The 20,632-nt window shown below is 39.4% G+C and overlaps 1 protein-coding gene across 4 annotated transcripts in view; it reads left to right on the top strand.

Moving 5' to 3' along the window:
- The window catches only part of POLR3B (RNA polymerase III subunit B), a 108,149-nt gene that overhangs the window by 23,704 nt on the left and 63,813 nt on the right, over positions 1 to 20,632 (top strand). For all 4 annotated transcript variants that reach the window (XM_072844248.1, XM_072844247.1, XM_072844249.1 and 1 more), the window contains exons 10-12: positions 4,973 to 5,095; positions 10,877 to 10,996; positions 12,673 to 12,807. In XM_072844248.1, coding sequence (XP_072700349.1) covers positions 4,973 to 5,095; positions 10,877 to 10,996; positions 12,673 to 12,807 — 378 coding nt within the window. The remainder of the gene's footprint in view (positions 1 to 4,972; positions 5,096 to 10,876; positions 10,997 to 12,672; positions 12,808 to 20,632) is intronic.

Genomic DNA, 20,632 nt, shown 5'->3' with positions numbered 1-20,632 from the left:
CAAACAGGAATTACACATGGTTGGTGTAATCTGTTTAACCAGTTCCCTATAGGGGGACATTTAGGTGTCCTTTTCCCCCCAAGTTTTCACTCTGATACATAACCCTGGGTGTTCTATATACATGTTTGTGCATATTGCTAAATATTTTATGAGACTTAATTCTTGAGAGTGGGATTATACATTTTTTTTAAAACTTGATGCAGGGGCACCTGGGTGGCTGTGGTTGAGTGTCTGCCTTTGTCTCAGGTCGTGATCCCAGGGTTCTAGGACCAAGTCCCACATCAGGCTCCCTGCGGGAAGCCTGCTCCTCCTTCTATGTATGTCTCTGTGTTTCTCATGAATAAATAAATAAAATCTAAAAAAAAAAAAAAACAACAAATCTTGTTGCATGTTGCCAAAATTTTTTCCTGGAACATAACTGTTGCATAGTAATCAGCAGTGTATAAGAACTAAAACAACTATCTAAATGTTTTCGGTTTAAATAAATAAGTACATTGGTCACAGATAGTCCCATTTTGTGGTCTCCCGCTAGAGGGATGTTTTAATAGCCTGATGGAACCTTGTCTGATAACTTCTATGAAGACTTTTTCATCTGGGGAGCAGCACAGAATATGGAAGATTTTAGCAACAGATCTAGGCCTAATTCCAGCTTCTCCATTTGTAAGCTGTGTGACCCCAGGCAGATTTCCCAGTCTTGGACAACTCCCCTATAAAGTGACTTCAGAGATTTATTCTGAAGAGCAAAGGAGATAATACATTTTTTGAAAAGTGGACAGCCTAGAAGGAAGATACTGTTACTCTTGGCTTTACCCTGCTTACACATTTAATGTCAGGAGCTGGGGAAAATAAACTGGGAGACCAGGAAAGTCACATCATTTCTCTTTTTGTGTTGTGTGGCCCTAACACAGACCTTGACAGTCATTAGGACTTGATGGTTGTTGATTGTAACCAACAATTGGCTAAAAGTGACAGAAGCAGCAGGGTTTCCAGGTTCCATGCTGGGTCTGAATATGACGACTAAAGCTTTTTAAGACCTAGATCAGCCTTATTTATGGACTTGAATCACTACAAAGGTTCCCCTGCCCATGAATCTTTCCCATTTTACATTTTGTATTCCCAAGTATTCAGCAGTTGCTCTGTGATGGCATCTGTAGTCTGAAAGTTTTTACAGAAAAAAAGATCAGATTTCAAGGGAGCTGGGCATTGTTTCTTAGAAACTAACTTACCCTGAAATTTTTGATCTTTTAAGAAAAAAATTGCAGAATCAAAGAGGGCCATCATAGTTCTTTTATTATCTGCTAAGACTGCTTTAGTAATAATAGATTGATTCCTGTCTAAAGAAAGATTCGAGATTTCTGAATAGTAGGTATTTTAAGAACTTATTCCCATTCCCTCCTTCAGGTAATATATTTCAGCATATCACCATCAGTGGGCATGTTCTTCTCTTCTCTCATTAGTATTCTGTCTTTAAAAGTCACACTTGTAATCACACTTAGCGGGTATCCAAAGAGAAGACTTATGCCACTTCTTAAAGAGCATATGCCCTTATTTGTGTTCTGTCTTCTTGCCAATGGTCAGACTGGGTGACCTTCTGTTGAAACGTATTTTCTCTGCTGTTTCTTCATAAGGTTATTATATAGCATTCATTTCTGACTTATTAGTTAGGTGAAATGATTTCAGATATCTGGAGTACAAAGAGTTCCATATAAAGCTAGTTTTCAGATGTCTAAATTATGTCTGTAAAGCAAAATGGTTGAGCATTTTGCTGTCGTTTCCATAGCAATATGTCATTTATTTGTAGCTGTGACTTCACAAGGCTAAATAGTCATAAAATCAGTTTGGTCTTTGGAGCTAGAGTGCTTTTGATGATAACCTGACTGAGTTATCACCCTGTAGTTCAGTGACCTGATACAGGAGGAGTTTAGTCCTTGTAGAACAGAGCTTTGCCACCGATCATTCTTTCTGCACATATGGTGTCATTTACCATGTACTTGGCATATCTTTCCTTCATGGCTTAGAAATATTTGGAAGGCCTAAGCAGTCTGTTTAGATCCACATTAGAACACTTGAAAATTTTATGCAGTTATAAAATTACTGCTCAGATTCAGCCTCGAGACAACTTGAAGCAGCAATCCATATGTCAAATGAGGAAGGACTTTTTCCGCTGTTATTAAATGCCAAAATAGGTAATGAAGCATATATAGTCTTTTTCACTTGGAGATTGCTGAACTAAAAATTAATTATTAAAATACTTCAGGTGGCTTCAGTTCAGAAGATCTAGAGGTTGATATGCCTCAAGAAAGGGGGATGATCCAGAAAGCTACTGCCACTTCAGCTCTAAGATTCTATTTCTGTCCCAGTGAGACCTTCTCCTGCTATATTATTTTGCATGCTCGATTTGGCATCTGCCCATGTAGATATCTTTTAGTGTTTGCACTTTCCCCTGAGGAGGGAAATGCATTTGTTACAAAGTTTTATTATCAATGATTTCAGAGAAGAGTGACTAGATTCTACTGCTAACTAATTGCCTTAGTGTTGTTTTTCTTATATTTTAATTCATTTGAAACCCAGATAACACTCTTTTGAGATATTGACAGGTAAAAGTTTATATTCTAATTAGCTTTTCACAGAAGTATTCTCATATTTCTGGCTGGCTTCTTGCAGACCAAGGAGAAAATGTAGATGGTCCTACATACATGCCATCACTGTCAGAGTAGATGGACTCAGTGTGCTTGATCAAAGGATAATCTAGAAAATTAGAAAAAAATATATAATTTTTTTCTTCATTTGTTTAAAAATTAGAACTGATAATTTTTTAGAATTACTCTGTTAAATCCATGAAATGCTCAGTATTTTATGAATTTATATAATTTTTAAATAGTGGAGTTTTATGTCTAGCGTCCTTTTAAATAAATGCATCCTATCAAATTAGAGATAAAAAGATGAAAATTAAAATATAGAAAAGAGATTTGTGTTGTGAGAGCATCTTTATTTGTTCACTAAACAAAAACAAATTTGAACAAAACAAGTTATATCTTTATGAAGCTTTTGTTTCTTTAAAGATTTTATTTATTCATGAGAGACACACAGAGAGGGGCGGAGACACAGGCAGAGGGAGAAGCAGGCTCCCTGCAGGGAGCCTGATGTGGGACTCAATCCTGGAACTCCAGGATCACGCCATAAGCCACAGGCAGAGCTCAACCGCTGAGCCACCCAGGCCTCCCTTTATGAAGCTTTTTAAAGTTTAAATGGCAAATTTAATTCCAAAAGTTGGTTTGTTAGTTGTATGTGCTGTGTAACAAATTACAGCAGAGTTTCTGTTGGTCAGAGATTTGGAAGTGGCTCAGTTGGGTGGTTCTGACTCAGGGTCTTTCAGGAGTCAACCAGGGCTCTTTCAGATGTCAGCCAGGGCTGAAGTCACCCGAGGGCTGGACTGGAGCATGTCAGGGTCTGCTCCCCTTGCAGCTCCACTATAATGGGAGTTGGCTCCTCCCCACTGGACCTTTCCATAGACTGAGTGAGTGTCTTGCAGACATAGCCCCTCGCTCCACCAAGGAGCACTCTAAGAGAAAGAGGAAGCAGGAAGCTGCAGTGCATTTCATAACCAGGCCTCCAAAGTTGTACTGTGTCTTGCACATTTTTCCTATAGAAGTGAGTCATTAAGTTTAGCCTACACTCAAGAGGAAGGGAGTTTGTCTTTACCTTTTGAAGAGAGTGTCAGAGAATTGGTGAACATTTTTCAAACCATACAGTTGGCCTAAAAGGGACATAGCACATATTTAGCTTCCCCAACAAAAGTTTAAAAACTTTCAGTAAGTTTACATCTGATCCTAAAGTATCTGTATCGAATTTCTGGATCACAGATAACTCAAATTCAAATGTAGACTTGTAGAATTTTGAGTCCTCTTATTATAGACCTGAAGAAATAGAGGTGGACAAAGTTGACTTGGCAGTGGTGGTTGTGAGGTCTGTCATTGGCCTTGTTTTAGGACAGACACCTCAGATCTCTTGACTTAGGTGCCCTTTCCATTGTATTCTGGCTTAGGTTCTTGATGTTCCTCCCTGGAACTTGGGATTCAGTTTTCCCTCCCTCTCCCTTTTGTCTGAACTGGCCACCAGAGCTTCAAAGCCCAGCTAGACAGGTATCTCTGCTTCTGTCTTCTCTGTATAGCTAAAGGAAGAATTTTAATGCAAACATAACTTTTCCCATAACTTCTAAGAAGCAGATTCTTTCTCTGCCAAGAGAGGTTTAGTGAGATTATGTTCTATTTCTTGAAATGGCAGAATGCCAGGCAAACGTGTGAAGGAGGGAGCCATCGTGCCATATGGAATCCACAAAGACCTGCCTTGCCGGCTGCCACCTTGAAACACTTAAGAGGAGTGGGTTTCTGAAACCTCTTAAGTGCGTTTTTAGTTTAAAAAAAAAAAAAATCTCTTCTTAAAACCTGTGTAAAACATAGCTTGATATTTCTAGAATAGAGGTACAACATCCTTTAGGGAAAATTCTTCAAGCCCGAATGTGAATGATTTGACAGTTCTCAGAAAAATTAGTCTTGTGACAAAACTAATTGGGGTTCTGTTTATTTTCAGCAATGCATATTTTCTGATTTACTGCTCTTTGGCTGTTTTAATTTTTTCAGTTTGCTTTCGTAATTGTGACCAGTGTCTCCACTATACCTTTCTACCTCCTTTTTTCTTTTTTCAGTGATGACAGTCATAGGATATTTAAATATTTTAGAAGATTGCAAAAAGTGCTTGAGAATGTTTGTTTTCCTCTTCCCAATCGAAATTTCTGTTTCAGGTTCTTCTGCAGCTTGGGCTAGAGCTGCCAATGCCAGATGGCACCGTTTCTGAGAAAAGAGCTAGCTTTTGCTTAGAAGTAATACCCACAAACAATGCCAAATTAGCATAAGCAAATGTCAGTGAGTTAACACAAAGCCAACACTCTTTCTATCTTTTCTTTCCTTCCTAGGCCATGGGTGTTGAGAGTGACCAGGAAATTGTACAGATGATTGGAACAGAGGAGCACGTGATGGCTGCATTTGGGCCCAGTTTGGAAGAGTGCCAGAAAGCTCAGATTTTCACACAGATGCAGGTGTGTCTTTTCATGTTGTCCTTTGCCATGAAAGGGAATTGGAGATTTAATGCTGCTCATGGATAAAGCATCGGATGCGGTGACTTCTTGGGGTGTAGGTGTGGGAGGGTGTTGGGGAGTTGGGAGGAACAGTAGGGAAGCTTCTTTGACTCATGTTTTAGGAATTAGAGGAAGGAATTTGCCTTAACAGTTATCAGCCTGTGGTGTCTAACTTAGAAGGGGGATATGTGGCCAAGAGGCTTTTGTTCTGATATAATAACAAGTATTCTGTTTTTCACTTATTTGCCTGAGTGATATGTTTTTGTTTATTTGTTTTTTTTTTTTAAGATTTGTTTGTTTATTAGAGAAAGTGTGCATGAGGGAGCGCACAAGCAGGAGGGATAGAGAGAGAGAGAATCCTGAGCAGACTCTGTGCTGAGTGTGGAGCCTGATGTGGGGCTCTATCTCACGACCCTGAGATCACGACCTGAGCTGAAACCAGAAGTGGGACACTTAACCTACTGCCCACCCAGCTGCTCTAATAGATGTTTTTGAACTATAGCAACTCTAGTGTAGAAGATTGTTTTTTTCCTGCATTTCTCTTCAATTTCTCTTTTTATTCCCTATTTCCAGTTCTCAGTGTTTAGTTGAATGTGGTCTCAAACTCTTTTTCTGAATTCCCCATGTCAGCAGTGAAAAAGCCAGGATCAGAAACCCTTTACCAGTACAGAGCCTTCATCAGCCTGATGAAGAACTCCTAGTTGGAACTTGGGGATTTTAGGATAAGACTCAAGCTATATATATCCATAGCTCCCTGCCTTCATCTATATATATGCTCAACATATTAAGAATAATTTTACTTCCCTTTGTTTGTGACAGGGAGCCCTAAGAGCCATGCTTAGGGTGCTTAGTCCTACATTTGTAAAGTACTTCACTAAATATAAATCAGTGGCAACACTCCTCATAGACATCCTGGGAGGTAGGGACTCCCTGCAGTACAAGTACAATAGTTCTTACTTATCCATATGTACATTGTCAATTCTGTGGGTTACTTACAACAAGGTATAAATTCCAGGCTGCTTTTTTCTTGTTACTCAGGATGCTTACAGAGATAACATTTTCCCACTTATATCATCTGTTAGTGTGTGTTCTGAAAATCACACACTCTTGATATTTTCATAGACTGAGCCAGACAGACATTTAAGGTTAATCATCATATGTAAGTTTATATAATTCCAAAGCACAAATCAGTAGGGATTATTCTTACCACTGCCTTCCTCTTTTTATGCAGTTAAGTAATAGCCAATTCAGGTTCTTGGGCAGGCAGCATAAGGAGAAGCTATTTGGATTTAGGAGTTTCTATTTTTGGTCTTTATTGAAAATGAAATATTTAGTAAGCATGAATCTTTGTTACAAACTGGAATTATATTGTTCAAGGGTTCCAAGAACATGAAGAGGAAACACAGAGAAATACCCAGGAGTTGGCTCAATTTGGGGAGACACACGATTTCCTTTAAAGCTGTGTAATGCTCAGGAAGAGCAGTTTACCTCAATGATACTTCAGGGAGATCCATTATTCATTTCATAACAAACAGCACCATTGTTGCTCGGATAACCCAAAAACCCCAGCATCGTAAAGCTGTGTGAGCAGAGGGCTAAATAGTGGGTTGGAAAATCATTTATTTCCCCTAAATAGGTGCTGACAGAAAATGTTAATTAACCCAATGAGCAAGGTTCAGTTCAAAGATGAGAGGAATATGCAAACAGGAGCTGAGTGATGTGACTCATACTCTGTGTGCTGGATTAGAGCAGGGATTAATAATTTGCAACTAATAAGAGGCTATAGAGGCATGCATAATCCAAAGTCATTGGTAACTGGAACCTATGAGTTAGGGCACGTGAATATTGCATGTTACTCTGAGTGTGTGGCAGGTGCACGGTGTCTTATGTAATAGAGCTTCTGCACTTAGTGGATTGCTAAATGCCCATGTCGTGTTTGTGTTTAATGCTTCCCTTGTTATCTCTCCTCCATTCCTTTTGCTGGCTCTTGCTAACGGACATTTCCTGTCATCTTTCTAAGGGCTGTGGCATAGAAAGAATTATTTATTACCTTTTTGGAGAATAGGATGTCCTCCAAGATGACACGAGGGGTGTCATCTTGGCCTATTTGTGAGCAGATTGGGCTCTCACCCCAACCCTCACACTGTTGAAACCCTGGCAACATTATTAGTCACTCCAGGGAAAAGCCGGCTTCCTGCTAACTCAGAAGGGGTTCTAGGCTCCCCTGTGTTCCTCCATTTTTTCCCTCAAAGTGAAGAATCTTTGACCCCTTTCCCAAAGGAACGGGAAGACCAAAATTTAATGAGACAGCTCAGTTGAGAGAAGACCGAACTGCCTATCTCCTGGTGGTTTCTGCTGACTGCAGACTTGCTTTTATCTGCTTCTGGGTCCTACTTCTTGCTAGGTCGCCACAGCAAGGGTTGGCACCATCTTAGTTTATCTTAACGCTTTAATGGACACTAAATGGAGAGAATCCTAGGTCTGATATCCCGATCTAACCACGAAGGAGATCCATTCTGTTCCTGGTCCTGAACTAGTCCTCAGGAATCAAAGAATGACACAACACCTAGTAGGAGCAACATACCCGTAAATAGGTAAAATATGGCGTGGACTGAAGTGGAATGAAAGCACTTAATTCTTTATACATAAGAAATTCACACAGAAGAGAAAAAGGAGTGATGTGAGGAAGTGACACCAGAGCTAGGTTTTGAAGCACAGGAAAGATACTTCCAGGACACATAATTGGGACAGGGGTTCTAAGATAAAGAATCAGGAATCTCCGCTCTTTCTTCTGACTAACTGAAAGCCAGTTTTAAAAAGTACATTCATTGTTGTTACAAAATTACCCTCTCCTTTAAAAACTTTTTGTTATGAATAAACATCAACATACATAAAATATACAGAAGAGTGTTATGAGCCCTCCTCTGCCCATCACCCAGCTTCAATAATTACCAACACTGTGATGTTCTTGTTTCACCTGAATCTCCACCTACCCCTCATACCCACTATTTGATTAGTTTTTCATACTTCATTTTTTAGATAGAATTTATGTATGCTGAAATGTACAAATCCTAATTGCATCATTTTGCATAAGATATAGAGTGTTTTTCCATTACCCTGGGAAGTTCCCACATGCCTCCTCTTAGTCACTTTTTATCTCCATCCTCTGATTTTTTTTTCCCCACTGTTCTGATTTTTCACCACAGATTAATTTTGCCGTTCTAGAACTTTATGTATATGGAATTATACAGAATATACTCTTTTTTTGTCCAGTTTCTTTTGCTGAATGTACTGTCTGATAATTTTATATCATTTGTCGATGCAGTGCCTTCTTATTGCTGAGTAGTACCCATTATACAAGTGTTCCACACTTTATCTTTTCCTGTTGATGAACATTTGTTTTTTTTACTCTGGGTATTAAGAATAAAGTTTCTGTAAACATTCTTGTATAAGTCTTTGCCTCAACAGGTCAGCATTTCTCTTTTTTTTTTTAAATTTTTATTTATTTATGATAGTCACAGAGAGAGAGAGAAAGGCAGAGACACAGGCAGAGGGAGAAGCAGGCTCCATGCACCGGGAGCCCGATGTGGGATTCGATCCCGGGTCTCCAGGATCGCGCCCTGGGCCAAAGGCAGGCACCAAACCGCTGCGCCACCCAGGGATCCCTTTATAAGTTTGGAACTGCCAAACCTTTCCCCAGAGTAATTGTACCATTTTGCAGTTCCATCCCAGTGCATGAGAGTTCTCATTGCTTCATGTCCTCACCAACATTTGGTCTTACCAGTCTTTTTAATTTTAGACATTCTACTAGGTGTTGGATGGTGTCTATACCATTAAGGTTTTAACATACATTTCCCTGATAATTAATGATATTGGACACTTTTCTTGGACTTGCTGACCTTCTTTGTAAAGTGTCCAAATCTTTTGCCATTTTCCTCACTGAGTTGTTTGTCTTTTTTTTTTTTATTTATTTATTTATGATAGTCACAGAGAGAGAGAGGCAGAGACATAGGCAGAGGGAGAAGCAGGCTCCATGCACCGGGAGCCCGATGTGGGATTCGATCCCGGGTCTCCAGGATCACGCCCTGGGCCAAAGGCAGGCGCCAAACCGCTGCGCCACCCAGGGATCCCTGTTTGTCTTTTTAGTATAGAATTTCAGAGTTCTTTTTTTAAAAAAGTATGCTGGGTATAAATCCCTTGTCAGATTTATGTATTGTAACTATTTTTTCTCTGTCCATTGCTTCCCTATTCATTATCATAACAGTATCTTTTGATGAGCAGTGTTAATTTTGATAAAATCTGATTGTCAGGAGGGTTTTTTTGTTTGTTTGTTTGTCTTATGGTTGTTGATTTCTGTGTCCTGTGTAAAGAAATTTTGCCTACCACAAGGGCAAGAATATAGTCTTCTGTGTTCTTTCCTAGAAGCTTTATAAAAGTTTTAGTTTTTATGTTTATGTCTCAAATCCATTTAGACGGATTTTTTATTTGGTGTGAGGTAGGGGTCAAAGTTAATTTTTTACTGTGTAGATATGTTGGTATTTCAACATTTGTTGAAAAGATTTTTCCCTTGCCTGTTGAACTGTTTTGGCGGCTTTTGCCAAAAATCATCTGATCTTAAAAGCATGAGTTTATTTCTGGACATACTTTGTTCCATCTATTTGTCTGCCCTTATGCCAGTCTCACACTGTCTTAATTACCATAGCTTTCTAATTGAAAGCAGGTAATGTAAAATCTTCCAACTTTTCCTTTTCAAAAGTATTTCAGCTATTCCAGGTCCTTTGCATTTGCATGTCAATTTTAGAATCAACTGATTTTTGTTTTTTAAAAACTGCCAGGAATAATTATGATGTATCTATGGTCAGTTCAGAGAGAATTTTTTTTTTTTTTTTTAAATTTTTTTATTTATTTATGATAGTCACATAGAGAGAGAGAGAGAGAGGCAGAGACACAGGCAGAGGGAGAAGCAGGCTCCATGCACCGGGAGCCCGATGTGGGATTCGATCCCGGGTCTCCAGGATCGCGCCCTGGGCCAAAGGCAGGCGCCAAACCGCTGCGCCACCCAGGGATCCCAGTTCAGAGAGAATTTTAACAGTAAGCCATCTTAACACTATTAAACCTTCCAGTCCATGAAACCAGCATAGTCCTTGATTTACTTAGGTTTTATTTTCTTTTAGCAGTGCTTTGCAGCTCTCAGGATCTTTATATGGTATGATTCCTTTTTAAGGGAAGAAAAGTACAGCTCTAGAATGTTAACTGAGGACTGTAGTTCTCTTTGGGTAGAGGATTGCTGGCTGCTTCATATATGTAAAGTGATCAGGTATCAATTTTGTAGTAAGAAAGCAAATTATAGAAAGGAAACAAGTTTATTGGACAGCATATAATGCTACTTTGTTATTGATTTATGATAAATGTTGATTTTTGACTAAGCCTCATGCAGCAATCTCCATAGCCAAGATCCTCATCTTTCTGTTTATAGTGTTTTGTATGGGTAGGTGTTTAATAAATTCCCTGCAATGGGGACACCTGGGTGGCTCAGTGGTTGAACATCTGCCTTCAGCTCAGGTCGTGATCCTGGAGTCCTGGGATCAAGTCCCACATCAGGCTCCCTGTAGGGAGCCTGCTTCTCCCTCTGCCTGTGTCTCTGCCTCTCTTTCTGTGTCTCTCATAAGTAAATGAATAAAATCTTTAAAAAATTCCCTGCAATGGGTGTCATTCAAGCATTATTATATTCTGTTTTTATAGGCATTAAAATATATAGGGAACAAAGTAAGGAGGCAAAGGATGTGGGGCGGTGGACCAAAGAAGACGAAGATAGAAGAGGCAAGAGAGCTCCTGGCTTCTACCATCCTCACACACGTGCCAGTGAGTGGCAGCTGCACAGCTGTGAACTGTGGTCAAGGGGGGGCCCGTCTGTTAAAGAATTTTGAATACAGGTTTACATTATTTAACATTTAGTTCCATAAGAAAAGATGGACTCTGAACAGACTGGACTGCACCATGGAAATAATCTTCCATTATCAGTAGTTTGTTTGTACTTCAGGAATGTTAGCTGTCTACTATCATTGGCATCATGTTTATTCTCTCATGGGTCCTGGTTTCAATCTAAAATTATAGTTTCTTATATTCATATATATGTTAGTGCTGCTACTAGATTTCATGGTTTTGAAGGACAGAGATGGTGTTAGATGTTTTTAAATGAAACAGGCTTACAGTGCCTTGCTCATATACTCTCTTTTATTGTAAAATACATAACATAAAATTTACCATTCTTAAGTGTACAGCCCTGAGTGCATTCTCACTGTTGTGCCACCACAGACTTTTTAAAATATTGGATGGTTCATCTCTTAGACCTTGAATGTTCAAGTTCACATTGTCCAGCCTCCTTTACTTAGAGTGAAGATGCTCAGGTCCAGACAAGCTGGATGGTTTATCTTGTCACCCAGCTGGTTACTGGTCAGAGAGAGAACTAGAATCTGTCTTCAGACCCTAGAACAGTTGACCCTCGAATAATACAGGTTTGAACTGTGTGGATCCACTTAAATTTGTTTTTTCTTTCAGTAAGTATAGTACTGTAAATGTATTTTCTCTTATGATTTTCTTGAGAACTCTTTTTTGTAGCTTACTTTATTAGAAGAATATATTATATAACAATCAAAAATATGTGTTCTTGGCTGTTTATGTTATCATAAGATTTTTGGTCAACAGTAGGCTATTAGTGGTTAAGTTTTGGAGGAATTAAAAGTATACACAGATTTTTGACATAGCGATGGGTCGGTGCCCCTAACCCATGTTGTTCAAAGGTCAGTTGTACTTACTTTTTATTCATTTTCGTTAAACAGAGATTGGCCATGTGGGATGTGGGCAAGAGCTATCATTCCTCTCTAATATGATATTATTCTTCTAAGCAATAGAATTACTTGTTAAACAATCTTGCTCACCAAATAGTCTGGTTTATAATGAGTTACATGTCTGTTGTTCATGAACGATCTAATTCAGGGGTTGCAGACTCTACTGTCAGGAGCTGATCATAAAGGACAGTTGAAGGATCTATAGAAGTGGAGACTGACCACCTAAACAGGAATTTCTCATTTTAAAACACCTTGCTGGCTAAAAAATATACAGAAATCTGATTCTGCCCTTTGGCTGCCATTTGTATGTGTTTTGAGCTAATTCAAAGAATTAGAAAATTCATAATACTAAAGCTGGGACTCAAAGGAATTTTAAACTCCTCTGAATGACTGGAAAGACCATTTAAAAGTCAAATAGCAACAGTGAGTGTCTCTGGCTCCCCAGTGCTTTTCTAAGCAGCCTCTCTGTCCCTGGTAGAGTGTCCTGGCCCTTTTGCCATGGTGCCTAGTGACCCAGAGAAAGGAAGTGACAACTCTGAGTTCCCAGACCAGCCCAAGCAGGGTTAGTGGGTGCCACCTCTTTGGAAGAGTGGAGGAATATATACATGAAATGTATAGGGAAGGAAGGAGTTGATAGTGGCTAATGTGCATTGCCTCAGAAATTTTCTCTAACTCCTGAATTAATTACAGGTTAAAGAATTCAATTTCCGAGCGAAGTGTATCTACACTGCAGTGATGGTGCGAAGAGTAATTCTGGCCCAAGGAGATAATAAAGTGGATGACCGAGACTATTATGGTAACAAGCGATTGGAGTTGGCAGGACAGGTGATTTAATTACTTTATGTCAGCAGGCCTGAACTTCAGATGTGGGCTTCAAGGTTTTTCAAAGCATGAATGCTTACTTGCAATCCTCATATTAAAACAAGTAAAAGACGAGCCTCGCTGCCTGACATGCAGTCCTAGGGCTTATTTCTCTGCCCACTTTCCCTTTTCCTCCAGCTCCTCTGTGGAATTCATAAAAGTTCACTCTATAGAACAAAGTGTAGACTCTTAGCAGGGCTTGCGGGATCCCTGATGATGTTGGCGCCAGTACACCTTTCTAGCCCTGCCTCTTGCCAGGGCAGGCCACTTACATCTTCCCAAGCATACCCTGATGCTTGTTCATCCTACCATGCCTTTGACTCATGCCTTCTGCCTAAGTTGCTCCCTTGTTTCCCTCTGCCCCCTCCCTAGTGAGGTGCTCCCGCCCATCCTTCATTCTTTGAGTTATCCTCTTTGAAACCTTCCATGAATCCTAGGAGATGTTAGTTGATCTGTCTTTCAGATGTGCCAGTGGCACTTGTTTAGGTTTTTTTACATGCTGAAGTGTATATAATTCTTTACCTGCAAGTTTCTTTCCCCCTTAGCCAGTAAGCTCATCGAGGACAGGAATCGCTTATATTTCTCTCTTGGATCCACATGCAAAGTTACTAGGCACCAGAGGATGTCTGGGTGAGTGACACTCTGTGAGGCACCTGCTCTCACAAGTTGGTGGAGGGGAGAGAGACAGTGAACAAGTGAACAGGAAAGAAATGAGATAGTATTAAATAGTCCTAGGTATTTAAAGAAAACTCCCCAAAAAGGTTAATGTTCGAGAGCTGGCGTGTTGGTGGAGGGAAGGATGTTACCTTAGTGAGGTAAGATCAAGAAAGATCTCTTTGAAAAAAGTGATGTATTTTAAGCTGAGCCCTCAGACATTCCTGCTGAGACTTGAGTGAAGAGAAGCCAGTCTCTTGCAACCTCAGGAACCATGTTCCAGCAAGAGACCCTTGTGAGCGCATCCATCCCCACAGAGTTCCAGCAATGGGGAGCTGGAGGAGGATCACTGGGCTGACCTGAATGAGGTGTGGGGATGGGGAGGACTTGGAGAACAGCCTGTGGGCCAAAGAAGGGGTTTGGATTCAGTTTTCCACATAGTGGACAACCATTGGAGAGTTTCAACCAGGGAAGTAACGCTATCTGATTTTCAGTTGATCAGATTTGGAGACAAACAGGCCAGGAAATGAGCAGTTAGGAGGCTGTGGCAATATTCTAGATGACACATGATGGTGGCTAGCATAACAGATACTACAACTAAAATTTTAAAACTAGGATTAAAAAATGATAGCAATTTTGGGTTTTAGAAAAGGGCTAGTGTCTAGACTACTGGAGAAGTTTTGTGTGGTTACTAGGTAATGTTAGCAGGCGAGTTTTCTGCCACTTTCAGATTGACCTCTGTTCAGGGTATTACAGGTATCCCCACCACTATCAATCCTAATTTTTAGTTTCTTAATGGGAAGAAATCATGGTATTAAATGAGTTCATTAAAAAATGTTGATTGTTTAGAGGAATAAGGAATGGAGTCAGGAGAGGAGAGACTATCCTGTTGCTTAAAAAATTAGAATTAAAAAGAGGGTTCCCATGTGCAAGAAAACATTGCTTTATAAACAATGTAAGGACATAAAAGGCATTGTGTTGGCAAAAATGTGTAAAAACAATAGCTGCTAATTTCACACCCCATGGGACGGGGGAGTATAAATGTGCTTCAGCTTTAGATAACAGAGCTGCATCCACTGGCCAAGTGGGTTCACAGAGCTTTTCCTCAGTCTTCCTGCCACCAGAGGGCTGGCAGGCCAGCCGCCAGTAGAGGTGTTAGCAAAACCTACCGATTTCAGGCTTAATCTTTTCACCTACCTTTTCTTTTTCGGTAATGTGTTCATTATTTGCTGAGCATTACTCTATTCTTTGTCTGCAAATTTTTTGTTTCTAATGCAGCTTGCTTTGTATGGGTGAGATATGGAACGGCACCAAAAATCCGGCACCCTGGAAAGCCAGGGATTTCCACCCTGTGACAAAAGAATGCCGTCTTGACTTCAGAGATTGCCTAATCCCAGCTGTTCTGATAATGTAATTAAGGCTGCCTAATGTCTTTAATTTTGCAACCAGTTTGTGTGAAAAGGAGAATTTGGCACAATGAAGGCTTAACACTAAATAGCAATCTCAAGACGCCTAATTAGAATTCTCTGACATTAAGCTAATTGGTGAAACTGTATTTCAGCAGCTTAACTTCTTTATTAATTTTTTTAGCATTTTCATTGCAAATCAATTGATGAGCTGTCAGCATTTTTTCCCTTAAATATAATTTGCTCTTTAGTGTTCCTGTTGTAAGCAGGCTGGAAGGCCTCATACTAGCAACGAAAGGTGTTGAATATTATCACCAGCGCTTCATCGCTTTTAATCATTTTACTCTTGACCTAAATAATGTGACTTATTATACGATGTGGCCCTATAGTTTCTCACTGCCCTGTGAACAGGAGAATGCAGTTTCTCTTAAACCGAACATCTAGAGGTGCGGAAATTTAATGAGGCAGTAGTTGCGTCGAGCGTACTCCTACGTTTTACTTCTTTAATGTGAGAGGCATTTCCTTGCGTGTGAATCGGGGAGGGGGGGCGGGGGGAGGTGAAGGGGGAGACAAGTTCAGCTGGAATCCAGAAAATCTTTGTCATAACTTGAGACACAGAAGTCTAAGTGTAAAGGGCTAATTAAAATAGAGCTGAGCTTCTGTGATTTAGGTTAAGGGCATTTACTTCTGTTCAAGACGCTTTATTCAAGTTCCTTTTGCCAGTTTCCACAGGAAGTTGCTGCAATGGGCTTCTTCATCCCACTCACCCCTCTGCACCTGCTCCCATTCCCACATCCTTTTCTTTCCATGAGTGAAACTGCAGGGTCTGCGTGGAAGAAAGGATTAAGCTCTCAGAGGAGGAAGTTTTCTTTTTTAGAACACTTCTGACATGGTATAGTCAAATTTAAGATCCGGGTTTTCCTATCTGCAGAGTGAATTTTAGTAGAAAGACGTGTCTAACTTAAAATCACATTCCACTTTGGAAATCTCACTTTGGTAGTAAGTAGCTTGAGAAGACTCATTTGTTTTGAATATCTTCATTATGAATCCAAAAACTACCTATGGGTTTATAAACATTCAAGAATATAGTCTGTTTGGAACTTGGAATATCTTTAGCTTACTGAGGTTCAGAATTTCCTTGTAAGTAAATGATGTGGTATGTAACACCTCAGTGATAATACTTTAATGTTTTGTTAGGTAACGTACATTACAAATATGTCAAGGCTTTTTCTTTTAAAGGAAAAAAAAGGCCTACAAAGGGACAAAAAACTAATGTAATTAATTTTACAGAGGAACTGAAGTACTTGTAATATCCATTATATTTTAATATTGAAGAAGTGTACTTGCTATTTATTAGTAGTGAGACACCTACTTAGGTGTCTCAAGACACCTAAGAACTTTTTTTTTTTTTTAAGATTTTATTTATTTATTCATGAGAGACGCAGAGAGAGAGGCAGAGACACAGGCAGAGGGAGAAGCAGACTCCATGCAGGGAACCTGACGCGGGACTCGATCCCAGGTCTCCAGGATCACACCCCAGGCTGAAGGCAGTGCTAACCTGCTGAGCCATCCGGGCTGCCCTAGTTTTAAGAACTTTATATAAATGACTGGTTATCTCTTGCTATGTGGCATGGTATCCCAAAACGGTGGCTTAAAACAACAACCATTACTTTATAACTTACAGCTTTATGGGTCAGGAGTTCAAGCAGAATTTGGCTGTTTGATTCTTCTGTTTTACATGGTGTTGGAGGTCAGTTGGTAGTATTCTACAAATGGCTGTGGGGAGGGCTGGAAGGCTGGTCTTGGCTAGGACCTGACCAGGGCTGTGGCTCAGAGCTCCAGACGAATGTTTCCCATCAATGAGACAGAACCCATGTCACCTTAATGAGCTAGGCTTCAGTTTCATTTATTTCTACTATATTGGAAGAAGCAGTTATAACTTCTACCCACATTTGGGCTAGTGGGAGGACTTGCGCCACACCTCTCAATGTGTAGTTCAAGGGTCAAACAGAAATTTCTTTAAAATTTAAAAATTTTTTTAAAATTTTTATTTATTTATGATAGAGAGAGAGAGAGAGGCAGAGACACAGGCAGAGGGAGAAGCAGGCTCCACGCACCGGGAGCCCGACGTGGGACTCGATCCCGGGTCTCCAGGATCGCGCCCTGGGCCAAAGGCAGGCACCGAACAGCTGCGCCACCCAGGGATCCCTAAAATTTAAAAATTTTTAAATATTTTATTACATATAAGTTTTTTTGCTTATTTTTGGGTTTTGTAAAAATAGATTCATACTGGGGTGCCTGGCTTAGTTGGTTAATAAACATCTGCCTTTGGCTCAGGTCATGGTCTTGGAGTCCCAGGATCAAGCCCCATATCAGGGTCCCTGCTCAGCGAGGGGTCTGCTTCTCCCTCTGACCCTGACCCCGCTCATGCTTACTCTCTCACACTCTCACTCTCTCAAATAAATAAAAATACTTTAAAAAAAGGTTCATAATTTATTCATTTTTTGCAACATTTTTTGTCACTCAGCATTATATTTAATATTTATTTTGTTGCATGTCACTATACTTCCAGTTTTGTATTATATTCTATTGTATATATGGAATATGATGTGATATATAAGATATATATGATAAATAACACTTTATCCATTCTACCAATCATTTCTCTTTATGATTTCCCTTTTTAAAAATTATTAACATTTATATTTTCTAGTGCAAGAATTTCTACAAATAGGAATGCTTAGTCCTGGAGTCAAGTTAAATCTTCAGTTTAACTGGAGACTATCAGACTAGTTTCCCAAATACTTGTATGTTGACTGTTTATGAGTTCCTCATGATCTCCATCCTATGTCTTAGTATCAAACTTTAAAAACTTTTGTCTAGTGGGTGTGAAGTAGCATCTCCTTATGGTATTAATTTGCATTTTCCTTATTGATTTAAAGAGGTTTTTTTTTGTAAGTTTGGGTTTTGCTAATGATATACTCATGATGTCTTTCTATATATATTTTTTTTTTCCTCTCTATTTTTCTCTTCTCTAAATTTCTTGTAAACCAGGAGTTAAATTCAGAGGCTAGATCATATTCAAATTCTCTCTCTCTCTCTTTTCTTTTTTGGCTAGTATGCTTTGTGGGTTGCACTATACAGTTTGCTGTTGTATCCTATCAGGAAGAATATGACTGGTTGTATCTACACTTTGTGCCATTGTAATTGGTCACTGGGTTTAGGTGTTTGGGCCCTGATTGATCTGTTTTAAAGTTCCCTATCAGCTTTTCTCCTGATGGTTTTATTTAACAGCTGATGGTGATCATTCCATTACCCTGATTAGGGCATGCAAAATAGTCATACTCTACTCTTTCTGCTTTTTTTTTTTTTTTTTTTTAAGCTGGAGTTTTTTCAATAAAGAATATTTTTCATTATCATCTCTGGTTACCGAGACAATTTATATGGGAAAGGCAGGGTAAATGCTTGCTAGATTTTTTTAAACCAGGTTATAGACTATTGATTTAGCTATCTCATTTCTTCCACAGATGAAGGGTTTTTTTTTTTTTCCTTTCTATCATCATAAACTTAGGAGTTTAACATTTTTACTTATTATTTTTATTTTTTTAACATTTTTACTTAAATGTTAGTATTACCATTTCCATTTTTTTTAAAAAAGGGATGCTAGTTTCTGATTGATATTTTGATTGAATTTATAGAATAATTTGGGGAGAATTGACATCTAAGTAATACTGAGTCTTCAAATCTGTGAACATAGTATATCTCTACTACTGAGATTCTCTTTAATGTCTCTCAGTAATGTTTTAAATACAGTTTCTTTTAGGGGCACCTGGGCAGCTCAGTCAGTTAAGCATCTGACTCTTGGTTTCTGCTCAGATCATCTCAGACTCGTGAGACTGAAGCCCGCATTGGGCTCAGTGCTCAGCTGGAGTCTGCTTGAGATTCTCTCTTTCCTTCTCCCTCTGTCCCACTCCCTGCTCATGCTCTCCCTCTTTCTCTTTCTCTCTCTCAAATAAATCTTTTAATAAAATTTAAATACAGTTTCTTTTTGTATACTAACCTTGTATCTTGCAGGCTTGCTGAACTTAATTGGTTCTAGTAGGTTCTGTTTTGTTTTTTTAAAGACTCTGAGATTTCTTACGTGGACATACATGTTATTTGCAAGTAATGGCAGTTTTACTTCTTCCCTTCCAACATTTATATATTTTCTTTTTCTTGCCCCTAGTTCCCTGAATGGTACCCCCAATCCCATGTTGAATAGAAGTGGTAAAAATGGGCAATCTGTCCTATTCCTCAATTTTATAAAGTGAAGCTTTCAGTTTCCTGCCCTTTCCTGTGGTATGCAGCTTTTGCTATGTACCAGTGCAGGATCCTTGACCCAGGACTGTTTCCTGCTCCTCTCAGGGAAAGTTGCAGTTTGGCTTCTGGTCCTCTTCCATCTGGCCTGGTATCTTTTCCTGGAATTGGTGGCCAAAGGGTTAACTGGCCTTCCTCCAGCGGTAGACTTGCTGTTCTTATTACTGGATGCAGGGCTTAATGGTGGGAGCAGGGGGGCTTTCCTTTCCACCCTCAAGGACAGAAGGCTTCTTCTATCCCTTCTCAGTGCAGGTCACCTTTCCCTGGAACTATATTGGCAGGAGGGTTTCCTGATGCTTCTCTGGCAACTTAAAGATTTTGTTTCATATGAGCAAAAGTCCAAGGAAATAGGGTTTTGTTGCTTGTTCCAACGAAGGCATCTTTCTCAGGTCTTTTGTTTTATTTACTCCAGTCTTTTGTGAGCACTCCATGGAAAAGAACTTGTGAGTGCAAATCCTCTTGTGTCTGAGGCTCCAAATGATTCTAAGCTTCCATAGTAGCTCACATTTGGCATTTAAGAAGTCCTTAAAATTTTGTCTGATTCTTCTGGGGCAGACATCATCATCTTTGTCATATGTCCCATCTCTCTCTGGACAGACTGTCACCATTTGTATTCTGTTCACCTGGGTGCCTTGCAACCTTACCTCTCTGCTGGACTCCAGAAATACATGATTTTGTAGCCGATTTATCTTTTTTTATTAGAGTGGAAGGGATGTTGTCTTCTGGCTTTCTCCTTCCTACTGGATGTGGAATTTGCAAATCATTCATAAGCTCTCCACTCCCTCCAAATCCTAGCCTTCCTTCCATCTCTGGTATTCATCTGTTTCATGAAATCATTCATTAATGTTGTTTTCCAATAATCTTAGGATGAGGACTTAAACACTTTAATTTTTTTTTTCCTAGCATAGGCTGAGCTGTCTTGTTTCAGACTTTACTTTGGTCTCTGTTGCCTTTATATCATTCTCTGCTTATGTAGACTTGTGCCCAGACCACTAGTCTGAGGATTGGTATTGTCCATGGGCCAGTTTTCACTGGTCTGGAGAGGGATGAATAAGTATGGATGGTAAGGGTTTTATGGAGCAAATTGTATTTACTTCTTGTTTTTCTTCTGAGATTATTTGCTCTGCCTTAAAATGTCATTTTGAAATGAGATGATGTTAGAGTAATTGGTGGATATTGTATTATATAACCTTTTTATTAAGAAATATTACGTACAAAAAAGTTCATGAAACGTACATTTTAGCTTAACAAATTGTAATAAAACAGATACCTTTGTACATAGCACTCAGATTGAGAAAAAAAAATCATTTGAACAGTTTAGAAGTCATCCCTTGGGGATCCCTGGGTGGCGCAGTGGTTTGGTGCCTGCCTTT

The sequence above is a fragment of the Canis lupus genome, chromosome 11 (genome assembly GCF_048164855.1).
Source record: "Canis lupus baileyi chromosome 11, mCanLup2.hap1, whole genome shotgun sequence".
NCBI lineage: Eukaryota > Metazoa > Chordata > Mammalia > Carnivora > Canidae > Canis > Canis lupus.
The sequence above is the reverse complement of the archived record's forward strand: the minus strand, read 5'-3'. Positions and strand labels throughout refer to the sequence as shown.